The sequence below is a fragment of the Muscardinus avellanarius genome, assembly GCF_963383645.1.
Source record: "Muscardinus avellanarius genome assembly, chromosome: 2".
NCBI classification, from domain to species: domain Eukaryota; kingdom Metazoa; phylum Chordata; class Mammalia; order Rodentia; family Gliridae; genus Muscardinus; species Muscardinus avellanarius.
In genome coordinates, this window is record NC_137787.1 from 169851880 (window position 1) to 169871132 (window position 19253).

At 37.4% G+C, this 19253-nt stretch overlaps 1 protein-coding gene across 1 annotated transcript in view; it reads left to right on the plus strand.

Annotated features, from left to right (window-relative positions):
• The window catches only part of UCHL3 (ubiquitin C-terminal hydrolase L3), a gene marked incomplete at both ends in the record, with an annotated part of 59085 nt that extends 40870 nt beyond the window's left edge, over positions 1-18215 (plus strand). Inside the window, 3 exons of the mRNA XM_080689565.1 lie at positions 10407-10482; positions 17479-17537; positions 18132-18215. Coding sequence (XP_080545691.1) covers positions 10407-10482; positions 17479-17537; positions 18132-18215 — 219 coding nt within the window. The remainder of the gene's footprint in view (positions 1-10406; positions 10483-17478; positions 17538-18131) is intronic.
• Positions 18216-19253: the final 1038 nt, after the last annotated feature.

Consider the following 19253-nt stretch of genomic DNA (forward strand, 5'->3'; position numbering starts at 1 on the left):
CCAGTACCACCAAAAAAAAAAAAAAAAAAAAATCGGGCTGGGGGTATAGCTTAGAGGTTGATGCCCCTGGGTTCAATCTCCAGCACCACACACACACACAAATAATTTTATATAAATACAGAGGGCTAAGGATGTAGCTTGGGGGTCGAATGCCCTTGTTTAAATCCCCAGGATCCCCCAAAAATTAAATTGTAGAAAAATGACTTTTTAAGAATAATGGAGTTAAGTTAGACATAAAAATAAATAACAAAAATATATGAATGGTCTCCAAACATGTAAAAATTGACATTCTTCTGAGTAACTCATGGATCAAAGGAGAATTCACAATGGAAGTTAAAAAATATATTTGAATCCAACGAAAATTTAAAATACCACATTTATAGGAGGCAGCTAAAACAGGATTAGACAGAAATTTATAGCAGTAGATGATAATAGTAGAAAAGAAAAAGAAGCTAGAAGCTGTTATCATTTCATGCTTGTAAGTTGAAAAGAGGCTTCACGCCAGTGACTTAGTTTTACCTTCCTGTAGCAAAAAAAAAAAAAAACAAAACAAAAACAAATTAGGCCCAAAGAAAGCAAAAAGAAGAAACAAAGATGATAGAGATAGCAAAGCAGAATTCAATGGCAGTCATTACTGTAACTAGAGATCCTATCCAGCTCATGTAGGACAAGAAAAGGAAATGAAGGGCATATGGTTTAGAAAGAAGTTAAAGTTGGGTGTGGTGGTGTACACTTATAATCCTAGTGTTTGGGAGGCTGAGACAAGAGGATAGCAGGTTCATGGTCGGCCTCAGCAATACCTGGCCCTCCACAACTTAGTAGACCCTGTTTCAAAATAAACGATAAAATAGGGCTGGGGGTATAGCTCAGAATATCCCTGGCTTCAATACCCAGTAGAGAAAGAAAGAGAAAGAAAGAAAAGGAATAAAAAGAAAGAAAGGAAAAAAAGTTAAACTGTCTATTGACAGTGATTTTATCTTTTGCAGAGAAGATGTTTATTAATAATGAAGAAGGATATTTAAAGTGTTATAAAATACAAAGGCTGGAAACATTCCAGGCCAAAAGGTATTAAAGAACTATTGTAGGTTCAATATTTGCTTATACATTGGCGCCTTGGGGAAATGCTATGAAGGATGTGGCTACATCAAGTGACAAAATTAAAATATGGATGGGAGAACACACAAAGAAGTATATCAGTTAAAAATTGGGGGTGATAACTGTGCTGTATTTACTGAGTTCCTTTAGTCTTAGGAAATACTAAACTAAAATTAGCCTTCCATATCAAATGTTTCTGCATCTGTAGATTCAACCAACTATGGATTGAAAGTATTCTTTTTTTAAAAAAATTGTGTCTGAGTTAGGTGTGGTGGCAGATGCCTGTCATCCCAGTACTCGGTAGACTGAGACAGGAAGATCTCAAGTTCATGGCCATCCCTGGCAGTTTCATGAGACCCTCTTTTAAAAGGTGTGTGTGTGTGGAGGGGGGAAACTGGAGCTTGGATTTAGCTTAATGGTAGAGCAACCCTTGGTTCAACCCCCAGCAACTCCCCAAACTGTGTCTTTAAAAAGCCTGTATAAGTGGGCGTGGTGGCCCACACTTGTAATCTCAGCATTTGGGAGGCTAAGACAGGAGGATTACGCAGATTCGAAGCCAGCCTCAGCTACTTAGTGAAGCCCTTTACAACTCAGTGAGACCCTGTTTCAAAATAAAGAATAAAAAAACTAGGGCCGGGGGTATCGCTTATCACTTGGAGGTAGAATGCCCCTGGGTTCCACTCCCAGTATCGAAAACAAAAAAAAGGACAGATTTTCTTTTTGTCATTTTTATTTTATTTCTTGTGATACTGGGGATTGTACTCAGGGGCATTCTACCTCTGACCTAGAACCCCTATTTTTTATTCTTTATTTTGAAACGTTCTCACTAAGTTGTGGTCAGCCTCATTAAGTAGCTGAGGATGTCTGGGAACTGCGATCCTCCTGTCTCAGCCTCCCAAATTCTGGGATTACAAACGTGCACCACCACACCCAGCTTGTCATTATTTCTTAAACAGTAAGTATAAAAAATTATTCATATATATTTATATTACATTTGGGTATTTTAAGTAATCTAGAGATGATTTAAAGTATATTGGGGGATGTGAATAGGTTATATGGAAATACTATAATATTTTATACAAGGGACCTGAACACCCATAGATTTTATTATCTCAGGATTCCTAGAACGAGTCCCCCTATGAATACTGAGAGACAACTGTGTTTAGTAGTCATGATGTATATAACATCATGTGTTTATAGCTTAAATCTCACCTGGCTCAGCAGAAGAAATTATGTAGGAAGAGGCAGAGAGCCTTAGTGCAGATAATAAAGCCAGTGGTTGTAAAATATCATAGAAAAGTCTGAATGTTTCCTGTACTGTCTTTGTAATTATTTTAGGCACTTGAAAACATCAGAAACAGTTATTAAGTTTTTCTTAAATTATAAAAAGAAGCCCATTAATACTTGAAGTTGGAAATTCTGTTTCTCACAAGTGTTTGTAGAAGTAACCTTAAGGGACGGGAGACAGTGTGTCCTTGCCTCCAGGACAAAGTGCGGCTTTGCTTTCTGCTTACCTAAAACTGGCTCCCCAGGTCAGTGCTCCTCTCCTGTGCAGTCCACTGCACGTGGGGCCGCCCCGGGCCCTCTGCGTTGCCCTCATGTGAATGGACACACACGTATTAATGCTCATGTTCCTTGTGCCATGAATAATAAAGCACTTTTTCTCCGACCCAGGAGTCTCATGTCTTGTCAACATTCATGAAAAAGTAACAGCGAACTTAGTAGATTGAAAGGATAAAATAAATCTAGACCTGACAGCCTAGTCTTCTGAATGTATTCTACTTCTTTCTATTTTTATCTGATAGTCTGAAGCAGTCTTCCAAGTAAAAATTTTGTCACATTAAATCCATTGCCAAGAATTCCTTTCCCGACGTGCTTGTCCCAACCTTCCACATTCTTTTAGTATAGTGCTGGTTTAACAATCTGTCTTCCTCCGATTTATTTTGTGTGTGTGTTACTGAGGATTGAGCTCAGTGGTGATTTACCTCTCAGCTACACTCCTCAGTCCTATTTTATTGTTTTAATTTAATTTAATTTGAAACAGGGTCTCACTGAGTTGCTGAGGGCCTTGCTAAGTAGCTGAAGTTCTCCATGAACCTGCCTGTCTTACCTCCCAAGTACTGGGATTAAGGTGTGTGCCACACCACACTCAGCTCCCTCAAATTCCTAGAAAAAAATGTTCTCTACTACATTAGTCAGCCCTCTCTCTCTTTCCCTTTACTTCATTTTATTTCCCTTTTATTAACTTTCTCCACTCTTTCCTCCTCTCTTATTTAAATGCAATGAGATTAAATGTAACAAATTTCTGATTAGACCATGTCTGTTGGAGCAGATACTTTATATATGTTTATTTCCATATAAAGCCAAGTATAGGATTCATTTATGTATTTCTTTTTTTGCATGGTGCTGGGGATTGAACCCAGGAGCTATACCCCCAGCCTGATTTTTTATTCTTTATCTTGAAACAGAGTCTCACTAAGTTGCAGAGGGCCTTGCTAAGTAGCTGAGGCTGGCCACAAACCCAGATCCTCCTGTCACAGCCTCCATAGTACTGGGATTGTAAGCATGCGTCCCCACACCGGGCTTCTTTTACGTATTTTTGATCAGTTCTTAATGAGTAGCTGAAGTGTTCACACATCTTTAAAACTCTCATTAAAGTGATAGTTTTTTTTAAAAATTTTTATTGGTGCATTGTAGTCATATATCTTAATGGGATAAAAGATGGTGGAGGATAATTTTACTTTAAGTTAGGGTATTGTTTACAAAGATCAAAAGTTCAGCTATCTGAATGGTGGCACATTCCTGTAATCCTAGTACTTAGGCTGAGATGGGAGGATCACATGTTAAAAGTTAGCTTCAGCAACTTAGGCCCTCCACAACTTAGACCTGTTTCAAAAAATAAAAGTAAAATAGGGCTGGGAGTATAGTTCAGAGGTACAATCCCCCTCCCCCAGGTTCAATTACTAGTACTAAAAATAGATAGATAGATAGATACAGTACCAACTAGGCTCATAGAATTTTCAGTCAAAAAAAGCTTTAGAAATCATTCAGAGTAAAAACTCATTTACCTGAAGGGACTATGTCATGGCTAGTGAAATTTGTCACTAAGTAAGGAAGGACTTTACTCTTTCCTTTCACAATGGTTATAGTGATTATAATTTTGTCATACCACTTTAAATTATTTTGTGATTTAATATACTGATGTTTTGTTTTTGTTTTTGGTGTTACTGGGGTTCCTGGAAACCCTTCTACGTCCGGGCTACACTCCCAGACCTATTTTATACTTTTTTTTTTAATTTGGAAACAGGGTCTAATCGAAAGTCGGCATGGCTGGCTTCAAACCTGTGTGATCCTCCTGTCTCCGCTTCCCAAGAGCGGGGATTAGAAACGTGCACCACCACGCCCGGCTCATACTGGTGTTACTGATTAAAGGTGGCAATCGTAGGATCATTTGTATTACTACTGAGTTGGTTTTTGTATCCATATGTGTATTTTGGGAAACGTTTGGGCCATATTTGGCTTTCATGGGATAGTAGTGTTTGAAGAAGCAATCTCCTAAGTATCTAACCTTATGAGAAGTATCCCTCATTAGACTCCGGTCTTATAAGTAGCATTAAAATCCTACTCTTGGTCACATAGGCTGTACACCATAGTGATTAAGATTATGGAAGTCTGGAACCTGATTTCCTGGTATTTAATCCCAGCCCTGCCACTTGCAGCAGTGTGGCCTTGGTTATGGCACTTTCCATTTATGCGCTGATTACTCTTCTGTAAAGTGGGATCAGTTGTACCTACCTCATGGGTTACTGGGAGATTCAGTTTAAGAGTACCTGGCATAAAATAATTAGACACATTTTAACTAACATTATTGTTTACAGTTAATAGGTTACATGACATTTCCATGTGATTTGCCACCTCCATTAAGAGGATAGTTCATTCAGGTACTCCTCCTGAGCCCTTAGTTTCACTCTTGTTTATATTTTAAAGGTCCCCACCTGCCTGTTTTTGGAGTTTGTGTCCCCTCTAAGGAATTCTTTTACCAAAGCCCGTTCGCTACATAGTTTTCTTCTACCTATTATTCTTTGTGTGTTTTCTATGTGTTAGATGGGTGTTTGTGTGTGTTCTACATTTTAAAAGCAATTTGATTCAATGATTCCATTTTAGTGGCTTTTAAATATCCCATTCCATGAGTCTGTGCCATGCAGATGAGGATACATCAGTATTTCCGATGTGCACTTACAGACACTGGCATATAACCAGATACTTGGTTATATCTATATTTCCACTTCACCCATTTTAAGCAATAATCATATGTGATCCTTTACTAGGTAATGGTTATTCAAAGTACTAGACCCTATAAATACAAGTACGACCATACGTTGCTTTTAAGAATAAGTGGTCACCCAGTAACGTGGTCTGAGTAAAATATTCTCTTTTTTAATTATGTAGTCGTCCTCGCCATCCTCATCACAGCCTCATTCTAGCCACTGCAGAACGAAGTCCTCAGCATTGTGTCACCATGCATCCCTGCCCTGGGTCAAACGTAACCATGTAGGCCCTGCAAAGGCTACCAGTCCATCTCTCCGTCTTCGTCGCTGGCGACCCTTCTTACGCCTACCATCTTTGGGTCTCCATTCTGTTGTAAGTGTAGCCAATCTTCCATCTCTTCTTCCAGTGACAAGGACAGTCCTTTTTTTTTTTTTCCCCCTTAAACATCTTCAGTCTTCAAAGTGTTTTTCTCTTGGTCCACTCAACCATTAGCTTTTTTTCTCCCCGCCCCAACAGATTGCAAGCATTCTTCTATGCTTTGCAGTCTAGCTTGACTTTTGCCAGTGCCTTGGTGAACATCCATCTTTCCACTCCATATCCTGTGACCACACGGGCACCTGCCTGCTGACGAGTACCGGTTCGCATTTGTGATAGTGTTTACGTTCCTATCTGTTGTTAAAGTGAATGTGTGTTTTCTTATCCTTCGGCTTTCTGATTTCATTTAGTTGACTTGGGTCAACAAATGCTGTGTACCTTCTGAGTTCTTTGCCATCTTTTTTTTTACTTTATGTTTTTCATGTTTCTGAGCATGACTTTAGTCTCTTGCCGTGCTCTGGGGTCACCTTACTTGCTCTGTCCTCAATCTAAATCCTTCATGGTGTAGGGTGTTTCATCTAACCTATTTTATTCCCTGAGGTGCCTCAGGTACTTGGTTTAATCTTGATCCGATCTTCCCTGCCTATTCAGTTTCTAAAGATCTTTGCCAAGTAGGAGGTGAAGATTTTCTCCTGTGTATTGATGTAGTCTTTCCACAAATTTTATGATTTCACTTTTGTAGGCTACAAGTGTCAGCAAATTATTAAAAGTGTATTCGTTCTTGTAATCTTTCTAATGTTAAGGATAATGATGGAATTTGAGTAATTCTAATAATTGAAATAATTTGCGGAATTAAGCAACTACAGTTTTTGTCTTTCTGATGTTTCAGACTATTAAAAGCAATGACTGTGGCTTAGCAGAGCCTACCTAGAAATACTGTATCTGAAAGCTTTGATGTGTGCATACATTTATAAGAGACTTAACATTTCTTTAAATCATCGTGACTTTTAGGACCAGAGAAAGTGTAATTGTACATATATTTAACACTTAAAAGAATTAAAAGATGATGTCAGACATTCTTTCTTCCCCTTATTTGTCCTTATAGAGTTGTAATCAAACAATGGAGTCTTGACACTTTTAATTTCTGAAACGTTTGCTTCTACCAAGTATCTGTAAGCTCATCAAATAGCCTTCCATTTGTTCTGAGTATCCACAGAGTGGTGTCTCTTGCTCTCTGTTTCATCACCCTCACTGGGTTCCGACATTCATATGTCATTTGTATTCATTCATCCATTTGCTATTTGTTGATTCTCCACTGTGCTGTCTAGTGCTTGACACAGTGAGAGACTGAAGGTGAACTAGGTGAATAGGGTGAAAGCCTAATTTGGTCAATTCTGCCTGAGGCATGGAATAATTCCAGATATGAATGGCTAATTTGAATTTAAAAACTTATGTATAAATGAGCATGTCATACAATTTGGCATCTCCAGTTATATGTTTTTATGGAATGTTGATCTTTACTCTATATTCCATGGCCTCTAGTTTCATAAGTACTTTTAGAAAGTATTGTTCAAGAACATAGATTCTGGAGCTACATGGCCTGGGTTTTATTCTAGATTCTATCACTTAACAAGCTATGTAGCTTAGAATATGTTACTGAATGCCTCGCTGCCTGTTTCCTTAAGAGTAAGATTAGTCTAATCATATTACCTACTTTATTGGGTTTGTATAATGATTAGTCGATACATAAAAAGTACTTAGAACAGTCCCTAGTATGTATTAAGTGCCATATAATTAGTATTTGTGTGGGGTGGGGGTACTGGGGATTGAACCCCAGGCATTTTACCTCTGAGCTACAGCCGTGGCCCTATTTTATCTTTATTTTAAAACAGGATCTCTCTAGCTTGATAAGAATCTCACTGCTTGCTAAGGCTGTCCTCAAACCTGCAATCCTCCTGTCTCAGCCTCCCAAATACTGGGATTATGGGGGTGGGCCACCATGCCTGGTTTAATATTTAATTTCTAACTGATTTGTTATATCATTTTATAATTCTTTGAGGTAACTAATAATATTTTCAAGATTAGTGAATTTTAAAAATAATATATAAAAGTATAGGCAAAAATCAAACTGTAGCTTCTGTGTTTTGCCTTTTATATAGTTATTTCTTGGTCATTCTTTGAAACAGAAGAATTGCTGGCATTTGCTTCTTATTCTTGTTTTTAAGGGAATAATATCTAAGTAATTAAATGATTGCAAATTTTAAACTCTCAGATTCATTGAAGTTGATTAGAGAAAAAGGCTTCCATAATAGAGATTAAGGTTTTGTAGGTACTTTACAAGTTTTGAGCTTTACTTATCTTTTATAATAGCTTAAAAGATTTTCAGATCTTTAGTAGAGTTTTAATTTATAGTATGCACTTTTAATCAAAAGTACAATGACATGCAATTTCCAGTCATTAGATTTGGTAATTTGTAAAAAATACGATATAAATACATACAGTGTACTCTGACACATTTTATTTAAACTTAAACATGAGTAAGAAGTCCAAGATTAACAGGGTTTAGGTTCATATTTATCTCTCAGACTCCAGTGTAATACTATTATTTCTAAGCATGGTTGTATTTACTGGCAAAAAATGAAAAACAGAAGTCATAGGATACATAATTCTTAAGAGAAAGTGTTAAAGTAATTTACTTAGGAAAACATAGCTCAGGATTTAAAATACTTGATAGTCTGTTGGACAAATGTCTTAAAGTGAGCAAAACAAGATTTCCTCTTAGTTAAATAAGAAGTTATTTCTAGCATTTCTATTATGGAATTGAGCGTATAATTTATAGATTACCTTGGCTAGCCTTGAAAAATTTGGATTCTCTTCTGGTCATTGACAAAATGAAGATATTGGATTGAGTGATCACTAATATTTTTTATTCCCCAGCCAGGAAATTAAGAAAACTCATTAGCACAGAATTTTAAGTGTATGAATAAATACACTCAAGAATGAGTAGACTTTTTTCCAGGATGATGGAAAATACAAGGAGACATATTTTAACCTCACTCTAAGAGAACTCAAAACATAGTGACAGTTCTGTCTTTATAAAGGTGGCCACAGTAGATGGTTCCAGAATAGGGGAGTATAGTAGTGGAACAGTAGTAAAACTGGATAACCTTGATTACTATCAACCATGGAATGCTTTAGTTCTTGATTAAAGTCAGGAAAAGCTAGTTTACTACATTACTTTATGATGAATTTCTTCCATTTGCAACTAGAGGAAAATAATCTCAAAAGAATAGTGAAAGATTAGATGAGTAACTAAGTTTGTAAGCGTTTTAGAAGCATTAGCCAGGTATGGTGGCACATGCCTGTTATCCCAGTACTTGGGAGGCTAAGATGGGAGAATTGCAGATTGGAGGCCACCTTGAGCAACTTAGTGACCCTGTTTCAAAATTAAAAATAAGACTGAGGGTATAGTTCAGAGGCAGACTGCCTCTGGGTTTCTTATTACCAAAAAAATGCATCTTATATATATATGTGTAATATATATATACATAATACATATATATATATAATACATATATATAAATAAAAACAGTAATATATATTCTGTGCCTTTTAATTTCTATATTAGAAAACTTTATTTTATGACTGCAAATTTATAATTAGGTGAGCATGAAAAAATACAATTTTTAAGTTGATACGGTCTATGTTACTTAAGAGGTTATTAAGTGATGTGATATAATTTGACTTATGCTATTTGGAACTTTTACCTCCAATATTTGTGTTCTACTTGTATTTAACAGAAATTTTATTTCATTCAAACCATTTAGATTTCATAGTTAATTAACACATATTAGTGTTAGCTGTGTAGTTATTGCCTATCATAGAAAATGCCAGCTAACCAGTATACTGACACTGCATATGTTATTTTATTGTCTACGAAATGTAAATATTGCTCACACAAGTTGAATTTGGCAAGCTAAGAAAACCTAGGTATAACTTAAATTTCAAATTGTTTATTAAGAGTCAAAGCAAGAGAAAACTCATAATCTGCAGTTCATTGTACTTAAGTTTGTTCCTATCCTCATTTCTCTCCCTTTAATCTTTAGAGCTATTTCCCTACATTTATTCATTTTTAAGCTTTTCTGAATCTAGAATGAGTACAAATATTTATTTTATTCTGTGACTTTTTCATTGCATAGTTACACTGCATTGTTCAAACCATTAGATTATTAAGTATAGGTCATTAAGGGAACCAACTCACTTGATGTCTTAAATTTTAACTTTATAGAATTTTTAATCTCCATTTATAGATTATTAGAATGCTTTTTAGCTTTCTTATTTTGAATTTTAAAAATTACATAAATGGGCTCATACATTCATTTCATTAAACAAGTGTGCATTGTGTATATGCTACATACCGGGCATTGTGCTGGGCAGTGGGACTTCTTTGTTTCTTTATTTGGACTTTATTTGAACAAGACTTTTAGAAAGATGTGCTTTTAGTCAGTGGTTTTTTTTTAGTTTTTTTTTTTTTTTTTCTTTTCTGATGAATGAACGTTTGTCACAAACAGGCATGATTGCTCTGTCCACCAAATCTAGGATTGAGCCTTAAATTATATTGAATAAGTATTCTGTTTTGTCATTTGATATTATTTGTATTTGGTTATATGTTTTTGATTTGTTTGACGACTAATGTATATAATATGTATTTTTCCTCCTATTTCCAGGCACCAAATATAGATGAAAAAGTAGACCTTCATTTTATTGCATTAGTACATGTAGATGGGCATCTCTATGAATTAGGTAAGAACTATTTTAATTTATCCTGGGGAGAAAAATGGAAAATGTGAAAGTCTTTAGGATAAACATGACTGGTATAATTTATGGTTACATAAATTAATTGATACTATAAAACTGAGTTCACGTGATGGCGGTTTTCCCTTTAATATAAAAATATTTTTTTGATGTTCAAACATCTTATAATTCAAGAATGTTTACATACCAACTTTGTATTGTAGCAAAGGGAAAAGTAATTAGAGGAAACCTCTGTAAATCACTTAACAGTCTTTACTAAATTAGCAATGGTGGAAATTGTGATGGTGCACATCTGTAATCCCAGTACTTGGGAGGTTGAGACAGGTGGATCACAGGTTTGAGGCTAGTCTCAGTAACTTAGCGAGACTCTTTTTCAAATAAAAAAAAATAAAATAAAGGTCCAGAGTACAGCTCAGTGGTAAAAATGCATCTGGTTTCAATCCCCAGTATCAAAACAAGAAAAAAAAAAGGCTGATATTAGCAATAGATAATTAGAGACAATTTTGAGTTGGAGTCTCTAAATGAGTTAAAAGAATTTTAGAATTTTAAAGAGGAGCCTTAATCTTTGAAATGTAATAAGTTACAAAATAAATGAAGATAGACAATTACTGTGATGGAAACTGGCAGTAACCCTGATGTGGGCCTAATAAATTGAAAAGGAGGATTGAACAAGTGGAGTACTGAGGTGGTAAATAGAAACAGTGATTAAGGGAGTAGTGAGCTGGGCATGGTGACGCACACCTGTATTCCAGTCCTTGGGAGGCTGAGGCAGGAGGATCACACTGTGTTTGAGGTCATCCTTAACAGCTTAGCAAAACCCTGTTTCATATATAAAAATGAAAGCCAGGTGTGGTGACGCATGCCTGTGATCCCAGTATCTAGTAGACTGAGACAGGAGGGTCACAGGTTTGCAGCCAGCCTCAGCTACTTAGGCCCTCTGCAATTTAGTGAGACCCTGTTTCAGAATAAAAAATAAAAATAGGGCTGGGGGTATAGCTTGGAGGTAGAATTCCCCAGGGTTCAATCCCCAGTACCACCAGTAAAGTAAATAAAAATGAAACAGGGCTTAAGGTATATTTTAGAGGTAGAATGCCTCTGTATTCAGCCTTCAGTAACCCCCCTGCACCCCACAAAAAAGAATGATGTGTGTGTGTGTGTGCGTGTGCACGCGCGCTACTGGGGATGGAACCGAGGGGCATTTTACCTTTGAGCTACACCTCCTTGTAGATGGCCTCATTAAGTTGCTGAGGCTGGCCATGAACCTGTAATACTCCTGTCTCAGCCTCCAAAGAACTGACAAGTGTGTGCCTTCACACCTGGCTTAACATGGACAATAATTTAACAGGATTGTGGTAGCCTTTAATTACTTATTGTAAAGTTAGCTAATGAAAAGAGCTAGTTCGCCTGTCATGGCTTGTAATCCCGGTACTTGGAAGGCTGAAACAAGAGGATCACGGGTTTGTGGCCAGTCTCAGCTACTTAGGCCCTCATAACTTAGTGAGACCCTGTTTCAAAATAAAAAATAGGGCTGGGGTGTAGCTCAGAGGTAGAATGCCCCTGGGTTCAATCTCCAGTACTGCAAGAAGGAGAAGGAGGAGGAGGAGGAGGAGGAGGAGGAGGAGGAGGAGGAGGAGGAGGAGGAAAGTGCTGAGTTATTTGTTTTTTTTTTAATTTTTTAAATTAATTAATTTTTTATTTATTGGTACAGGGTGTAGAAACCTGGGGCATTCTACCTTTGAGCTACACCCTAGCCCCAATTTTATTTTTATTTATTTATTTTTGGTGGTGGTACTGGGGATAGAACCCTTCTACCTCCGGGCTACACTCCCAGACCTATTTCATATTTTTTATTTGGAAACAGGGTCTCTTAAGCCAGCAAGGCTGGCTCCAAACCTGCCTGATTCTCCTGTCTCCGCCTCCCAAGGGTAGGGATTACAAGCCTGTGCCACCATGCCCGGCCCCATTTTTTATTCTTTATTTTGAAACAGTGTCTCACTAAGTTGCAAAGAGCCTCACTAAGTAGTAGCTGAGGCTAGCTGCAAACCTGGATTCTCCTCTCTCAGCCTCCCAAATGCTGAGATTACAAGCATGGGATTACAAGCATGCGCCACTACACCCGGCTTGTTTTTTTGTTTTTTTTGTTTGTTTGTTTGTTTTGTTTTTTAATTCACCTATTTTCCTTGGGCCCTGGTTAAGTTTCTAGTATATGCAAATGGGAAGAAATACGTTCTTTGAAATAGATGTAATGATTTCTTATGGATAAATTAGAGCATTTAAGTTCGGAGGTCATTTCATAATGGACTGAACAAGCAGATTAAAAAGCTGTTAATTTACGGATTATTGTCTACCTAGAGTAACAGGTGTACTTTGAAACTCTCTTTAAATTTGCATTTTCAATAATTAGATACTTACAGAAGTTACAGAAAAAGTACTGAGAACTCTCATATAACCTTGCCTTAGACTACTTATATTCATATTTCTTTTTTTTTCTTTTTTTTTTGTGTTACTGGGGATGGAACCCAGGGGCATTCTACCTCCAAGCTACACCCCCAGCCCTATTTTTTTTTTAATTCTTTATTTTGAAATAGAGTCTCACTAAGTTGTGGAGGGCCTCACTAAAGTAACTGAGTCTGGCCTCGAACCGAGATCCTCCTGTCTCAGCCTCCTGAATCCTGGGGTGAGACAGGAGAGAGGATGCTCTCGCTCTTCAGTTCATATTTCTGAACATTTGAAAATAAGTTGCAGACAAGGTGCTTCATTATCTTTTAATACTTCGGTGTGCATTCCCTCAAAATAAACAGATACTTCCCTACACAACTCTATAGCCATACGGTAAGACTATCGAAATCAGGAAATGTACGTTGATCAGTATTGTCTTCTGCAGGCCCCATGGAGATTTTGTTGATCGTCACCATAATGCGATCTGTGGATTGTGTGTTGAATTTAGTGTTTCTTTGGCTCTTAATTTAGAATACTTCCTCAAGCTCTTATTCTTTTTCATGTCTTTCAAATTTATTTGGGGGACCATAGGGCAACTACTTTGAGATTATCCTTCAATTCAGGTTGTGTGAGTCTCCTGTGATTTATGTATTTGGGCAAGAATGGGCTGCATCCTTGGTGTATCCTGTCAAGAGGCACACAGCACTGACTTGTTTCATTAATAGTGATCTTAAATTTGTCACTTAGTTGAGATGGCATCTGACTGGCTTCTCCACTGTTAATTAATTAGTGTGTTAAGCTTTTTAATTAGTGTATAATGATAAATATTTTCTCATCAAATTTTATCTACCAGAGTTAGCATCCAAGATGCTACTATTCTTGACTAAATTAGTGAGTACTGTAATGATTACCAGTGGTGATTATTTTTAAAAATGTCTCTAATATTAGAGGACCCCCCCCCTTATATTCATCCACATCAGAATGGACTCATTTTACTGAAAAGTTTACAGGTTTGTTTTTGTTTGGTTTTTGTTTTTCTTTTGCTTTGATACTGGAGATGAAACCCAGGAGCATTCTCTCTCCAAGCTGTACCTCCCAGCCTTTTTTTTACTTTTTATTTTGAAACAGCATTTTGCTCAGTTTCTGAGGTGGCCTTGAACCTGCAATCCCCCTGTTTTAGCCTCTGTAATCCCCTGGGATTGCAGGCCTGTGTCATCACTCCCAGCTTATGTCATGTACTTAGACGCTCATCTCATCCCGTAGCTTTGGACGGGAACCTCTTCAAGATGGCTCTTGTGTCCTTTTGATATGTCGTTGTCATTCTTTGCATAGTTTCAGGCGAAGCAGGATATTCTAGGCTCATCTTTTATTTTCTGTTTCATTTTATTCTGTGTCCAGCCATTTCCCCAAGGAGCCCTTGTTCCTCCAGTGGAAAATTTAGAACCCAAATTGAAGTGCTAGCATTTCTCGTTTCTCTTAAGGTATCATCACTTCTAGTCTCTCTCAGAGGACAGAACTAGGAAATAATTTTACATATTATTATATGTATGCACGTGTATGTAAATATGGGAATACATGCACACACAGTTATGTCTGTTTCCATGCCTCTGTCTGTTGAAGCCACTCATTTCTTTCTCACTCAGTGGTGGGGCACTTGCTCAGTGTGCACCATGCCCTGCATCCACTCCCTAGCACCCCAAAACAAAGCACTTCTGATTCTAATCTGGTATCATAGATCTGTTCTAGTGTGTGTTTGTTTCCATTTTTGATTCTTTTTTCTGGAAGTGAGAAGCGTTCTCCCTTGGTTCTTTGCGTATTTTCTGGCTTACCTGCCCCCGCTGTGTGTAAACACATGCTGCCACGCCAGCCTCAAGCTCCCCTTCCTCCCCAGCTCACAGGCCTGGGCTGGCCGGCAGAAAACAGGGCTCTCCAAAGCCTTCTTTTGAGTAATTTGCCAATTCCAGCTGCCTCACCTTCCTTGAATTTTCTTCTCTTTCTACTTAGCTCATTAAGACTGTTTTCTGCAGTGGGTCCAGTAAATGTCCCCTGGCAGAAAGCTGGTGTTACTGTGTTATTGTAGGGCTTACTTACAGTTCTGGGCCATCGTTTTAATGTCTAAAAACAGCTGTTTTAGATCTTTTATCTAGGTTTTTTGTTGTTTCCAGTGGAAGGCCTTGTCCAGTTTCAGTTAGTCCATCATAGCTGGAGTTAGAAGTTGCCTAAGTATTATTTCTTGAGTTCCCCAAAGAGAAGATAATGATTTAGCTTTCCTTGGCTCCTCTTCTCCATCACAAAATGCATACTTTACTTTTTGCTTTTTTTTTTTTTTTTTTTTTGTGTGTGTGTGTGTGTGTGTGTGTATTGGTGCATTATAATTGCACATCATACTGTAAATCATGTTGACAATTACGTACATGCACACGCTCTTGGTGCCCCACCATTTCCCTCCCTCCCACTTGGAGTACCCAGATTGACATTGGTATATATTCACATGTATACATATCATTTGTGGTAGTATTTCTATTAATAAACCTAAGTCTTTCTCCCTTATATCTCCTTCCTGGCTCCCCTGAGGTTTCTTCTCATCATCTGGAGTCTCTCTTATATCCCAGTTACTCCCTATCCTGCACATATTAAAGAAAACATGACCCTTCTCTCTCTCTATGTTTGGCTAATCTCACTTAACAGAATGTTCATTTTCTTTTTCTTTTATTTTTCTTTATCGCTGAGTAAAAATTCCATGTGTGGATAGCCCATAATTTTGTAGTCCATTCATCTGTTGGTGGACATCTAGGTTGATTCCATAGTTTGGCTATTGTAAATTGTGCTGCTATGAATATGGGTATGCATATATTACAATAGTTTTCTGGTTTCAACTCCTTTGGAAAGATACCCAGTAGTGTTATGGATGGATCATATGGTGGCTCCATTCCCAGTTTTCTAAGGACTCTCCACACTGATCTCCATAGTGGCTGGACTAGTTTACACTCCCACCAACAATATAGAAGAGTGCCTATTTCCCCACAGCCTCACCAACATTTATTGCTATTTGGCTTCCTTATGCTTGCCGCTCTGATTGGGGTTAGATGGAATCTCAGCGTAGTTTTGATTTGCATCTCTCTGATGGCTAACGATGTTGAACATTTCTTCATGTGTTTTTGGCCATTTGTATCTCCTCTTTTGTGAAATGCCTATCAATTCAGTTGACCATTTATTTATTTATTTTTTATTGGTGCATTGTATTCATACATCTTAATGGGGTACAATATGGTGGCAACATACATGTACACATCACCCAGTTAGCCCTTACCCTGTTCCCATCCCATTCCCCCTCCCTCCTTCTCATGTTTGGCTTAGTGATTGATAAGGATATGTTTGTTAAAGTATATATCATGTGCATTAGAGATTTTCCTTCTTCCCCTCCAGTCCCTTCAGGTGGCGTTATTTGCTCATATCTTGATTGGGTCATTTGTTTTTCTAGGTTAAAGTTTTTAAGTTCTTTATATATTCTAAATATTAGACCTTTGTTACAGGGATGGCTGTTAAAGATTTTTTCCCATTCTGTACGCTTTCTCTTTAGACTCTTAATGATTTCCTTTGATAAGCATAAACTTTTTAGTTTGATACATCCCACTTATTAATTCTTGTTTTAATTTCCTGAGCTTTGGGGATCTTGTTGAAGAGGTTTTGAAACTGTGCCTATATGTTGGAGTGTTGGAACTATGCCCTCCTAACAGCTTCATAGACTCTGGTCTAATTTCCAGGTCGTCTTTTTGTTTGTTTGTTTTTTGCAGTACTGCAGATGGAACTCAGAGCCCTGTTTTTTGTTTTTTGTTTTTTTGGTGGTGGGGTTCCTGGAAACCCTTCTACCTCCAGTCTACACTCCCAGACCTATTTTTATATTTTTCTTTGGAAACAGGGCCTCTTAAGTCAGCAAGGCTGGCTTCCAACCTGCGTGATATTCCTGTCTCCACCTCCCAAGTGTGGGGATTACACCCAGCCAGGGCCCTGTTTTTTATTATTAGCTTGTTTGAATTGCTGTTAAGAAGTCTAAAGTCATTACAATCCGCAGTTCTTTGTATGTGACCCATTTCTTCTTCTAAAACCCTTCAAACATTTAAGTTCTTTACTTAAAGTGGTCTGACATCTTATGATGTATCTGTACTGAGGTTCTTTTCTATCAATAATTTTGGAAAGCTGGCGTGGTGGTGCACGCTTTTAATCCCAGCATTTGGGAGGCTGAGACAGGAGGATCGCGGTTCGAGGACAGCCTGAGCTACTACTTAGTGAGGCCCTTTGCAACTCAGTGAGACCCTGTTTCAAATAAAGAATAAAAAATAGGGCTGGGAGTGTAACTCAGAGGTAGAATGCCCCTGGGTTCCATCCCCAGTACCGAAAATAAATAAATAAATAAATAAATAAATAAATAAATAAATAAAATTTTAAAGAAATTCTTGCCTCACTGTGGGAAGAGGAGAATGGAAGGTAAAGTACTTTATCTTTTGAAAACAGCAATGCATTCAACTGTTTGTCTGTTTTTCACAGATGGGCGGAAACCATTTCCAATTAACCACGGGAAAACTAGTGATGAAACTTTATTAGAGGTAACAATAAAACTTACTGGCTCCTTTTAACTGTTACTAAATATTCTTGTAGTCTTTAAAACACCTCTAAAGATAATTTATATAACATTTTCTCTGTACTTGATTGCTTCTTTGTCCTTGCTCTTTTCAGAAAATAAAAACCGAAAATTTGGATCAGTATTAAAAATCTTCAACAAATATAGGCTTCCAGAGCTCCTTGTGTGAACAAGTATCAAATTTGAAAGAGACCAGAGTAGTATAGAAAGTTGTTCATTGTGTCTCCTACTACACTGAACCCAGGATGCTATCAGTTGTACCTTGTTCCTAATTTTAGAGATTTTAAAATATGGACAAATTGTGTGGCTCAGAATCAATGATATGTGTAATTTTCAGGTTAAAAGTCTTTAAAGGAAACATTTCAAGAAAGAATACTCATTATATTTTAGACTTTTGTACTAAGTAAATTAGGCCACTTCTGTCCCACTCTTTTTGATATTAGTTTTCATTTGGAAAAAGAAGTCTGAATTACTAAGAAGTAGAAAAACAATTCTTATTTATCACTTAAATTAAGACATATACTTATAAACTAAAAAGTGATTCTTTTTTCCCTCATAGGATGCCATAGAAGTTTGCAAGAAGTTTATGGAACGAGATCCTGATGAATTAAGATTTAATGCAATTGCTCTTTCTGCAGCATAGCTTGTCGATAATGGAAACACCAAGTACTGTATTATTTGCAAAAAAATGTAAACTTCCGCTGCCATACACTAACTCACAAATTTTGATATTTTCATTAACTTGACTGATTAAACTTTATGTGAATTTAAACTTGGACTTAGCCTGTGTTTTATTTTTTCCCCAAGTTAAAACTACAGTTTTGCTGGGTGTGGTGGCGCATGCTAGTAATCTCAGCATTTGGGAAGCTGGGACAGGAGGAAACGGGTTCGCGGCCCGTCTCAGCTACTTACTGGGAGCCCTTTGCAACTCAGTGAGACCGTTTCAAAATAAAGAATAAAAAAATAGGGCTGGTGGTATAGCTCCGAGGTAGAATGCCCCTGGGTTCCATCCCCAGTACTGAAAATAAAATAAAGAAATACTACAATTCTTTCCTGCCCTTTTCTTCTTTTGAAGCATTTGTCTTCTTTGATCATTAGCAATAGCTTTCCTATCCTTTTTATATTTCATGGGAGATGATGCATTGGGTCAGCAGGTACCATTTCTATCTGTATAGTAGAAATATATATTGTGTCCTTCTTCTTCTTATTTATTTTTTAAATGTTTGCTGAGCATCTACTTGTGATGACGTGACCCTGTGCCACGTGCAGGAGTTATAGCTGTGAACACTGTCAACAAGTGCCAGCAGTCACTGAGTTTATGTGCTTGTGAGACCAGACAAATAACAGACATTTGTGTTACGCTAGGTGGAGAATAAAAGTAAGATTTGTGTTAGAGTGACTGAGTAGATAGTTTAGATGGGTTTTGTGTGTGTGTGTGATAGTAGGGATTGAATCCAGGGGCATTCTATCTCTGAGCTATACCGCCAACCCTATTTTATTTTGAAACAGAATCTAACCAGGGGCCGTGAATGAGTGTCTTCCCTCTGCCACACCCCGCTGCCATTACATTTCTGCCTTAGAGCAAATTAACTTTTCCTCCTCTAAGTTGTTCTCGTCAGGTATGTCGGTGACTGACTGATATATGTGCCTATGCTTTTGTGCTAATAATGGCAACCAAGTG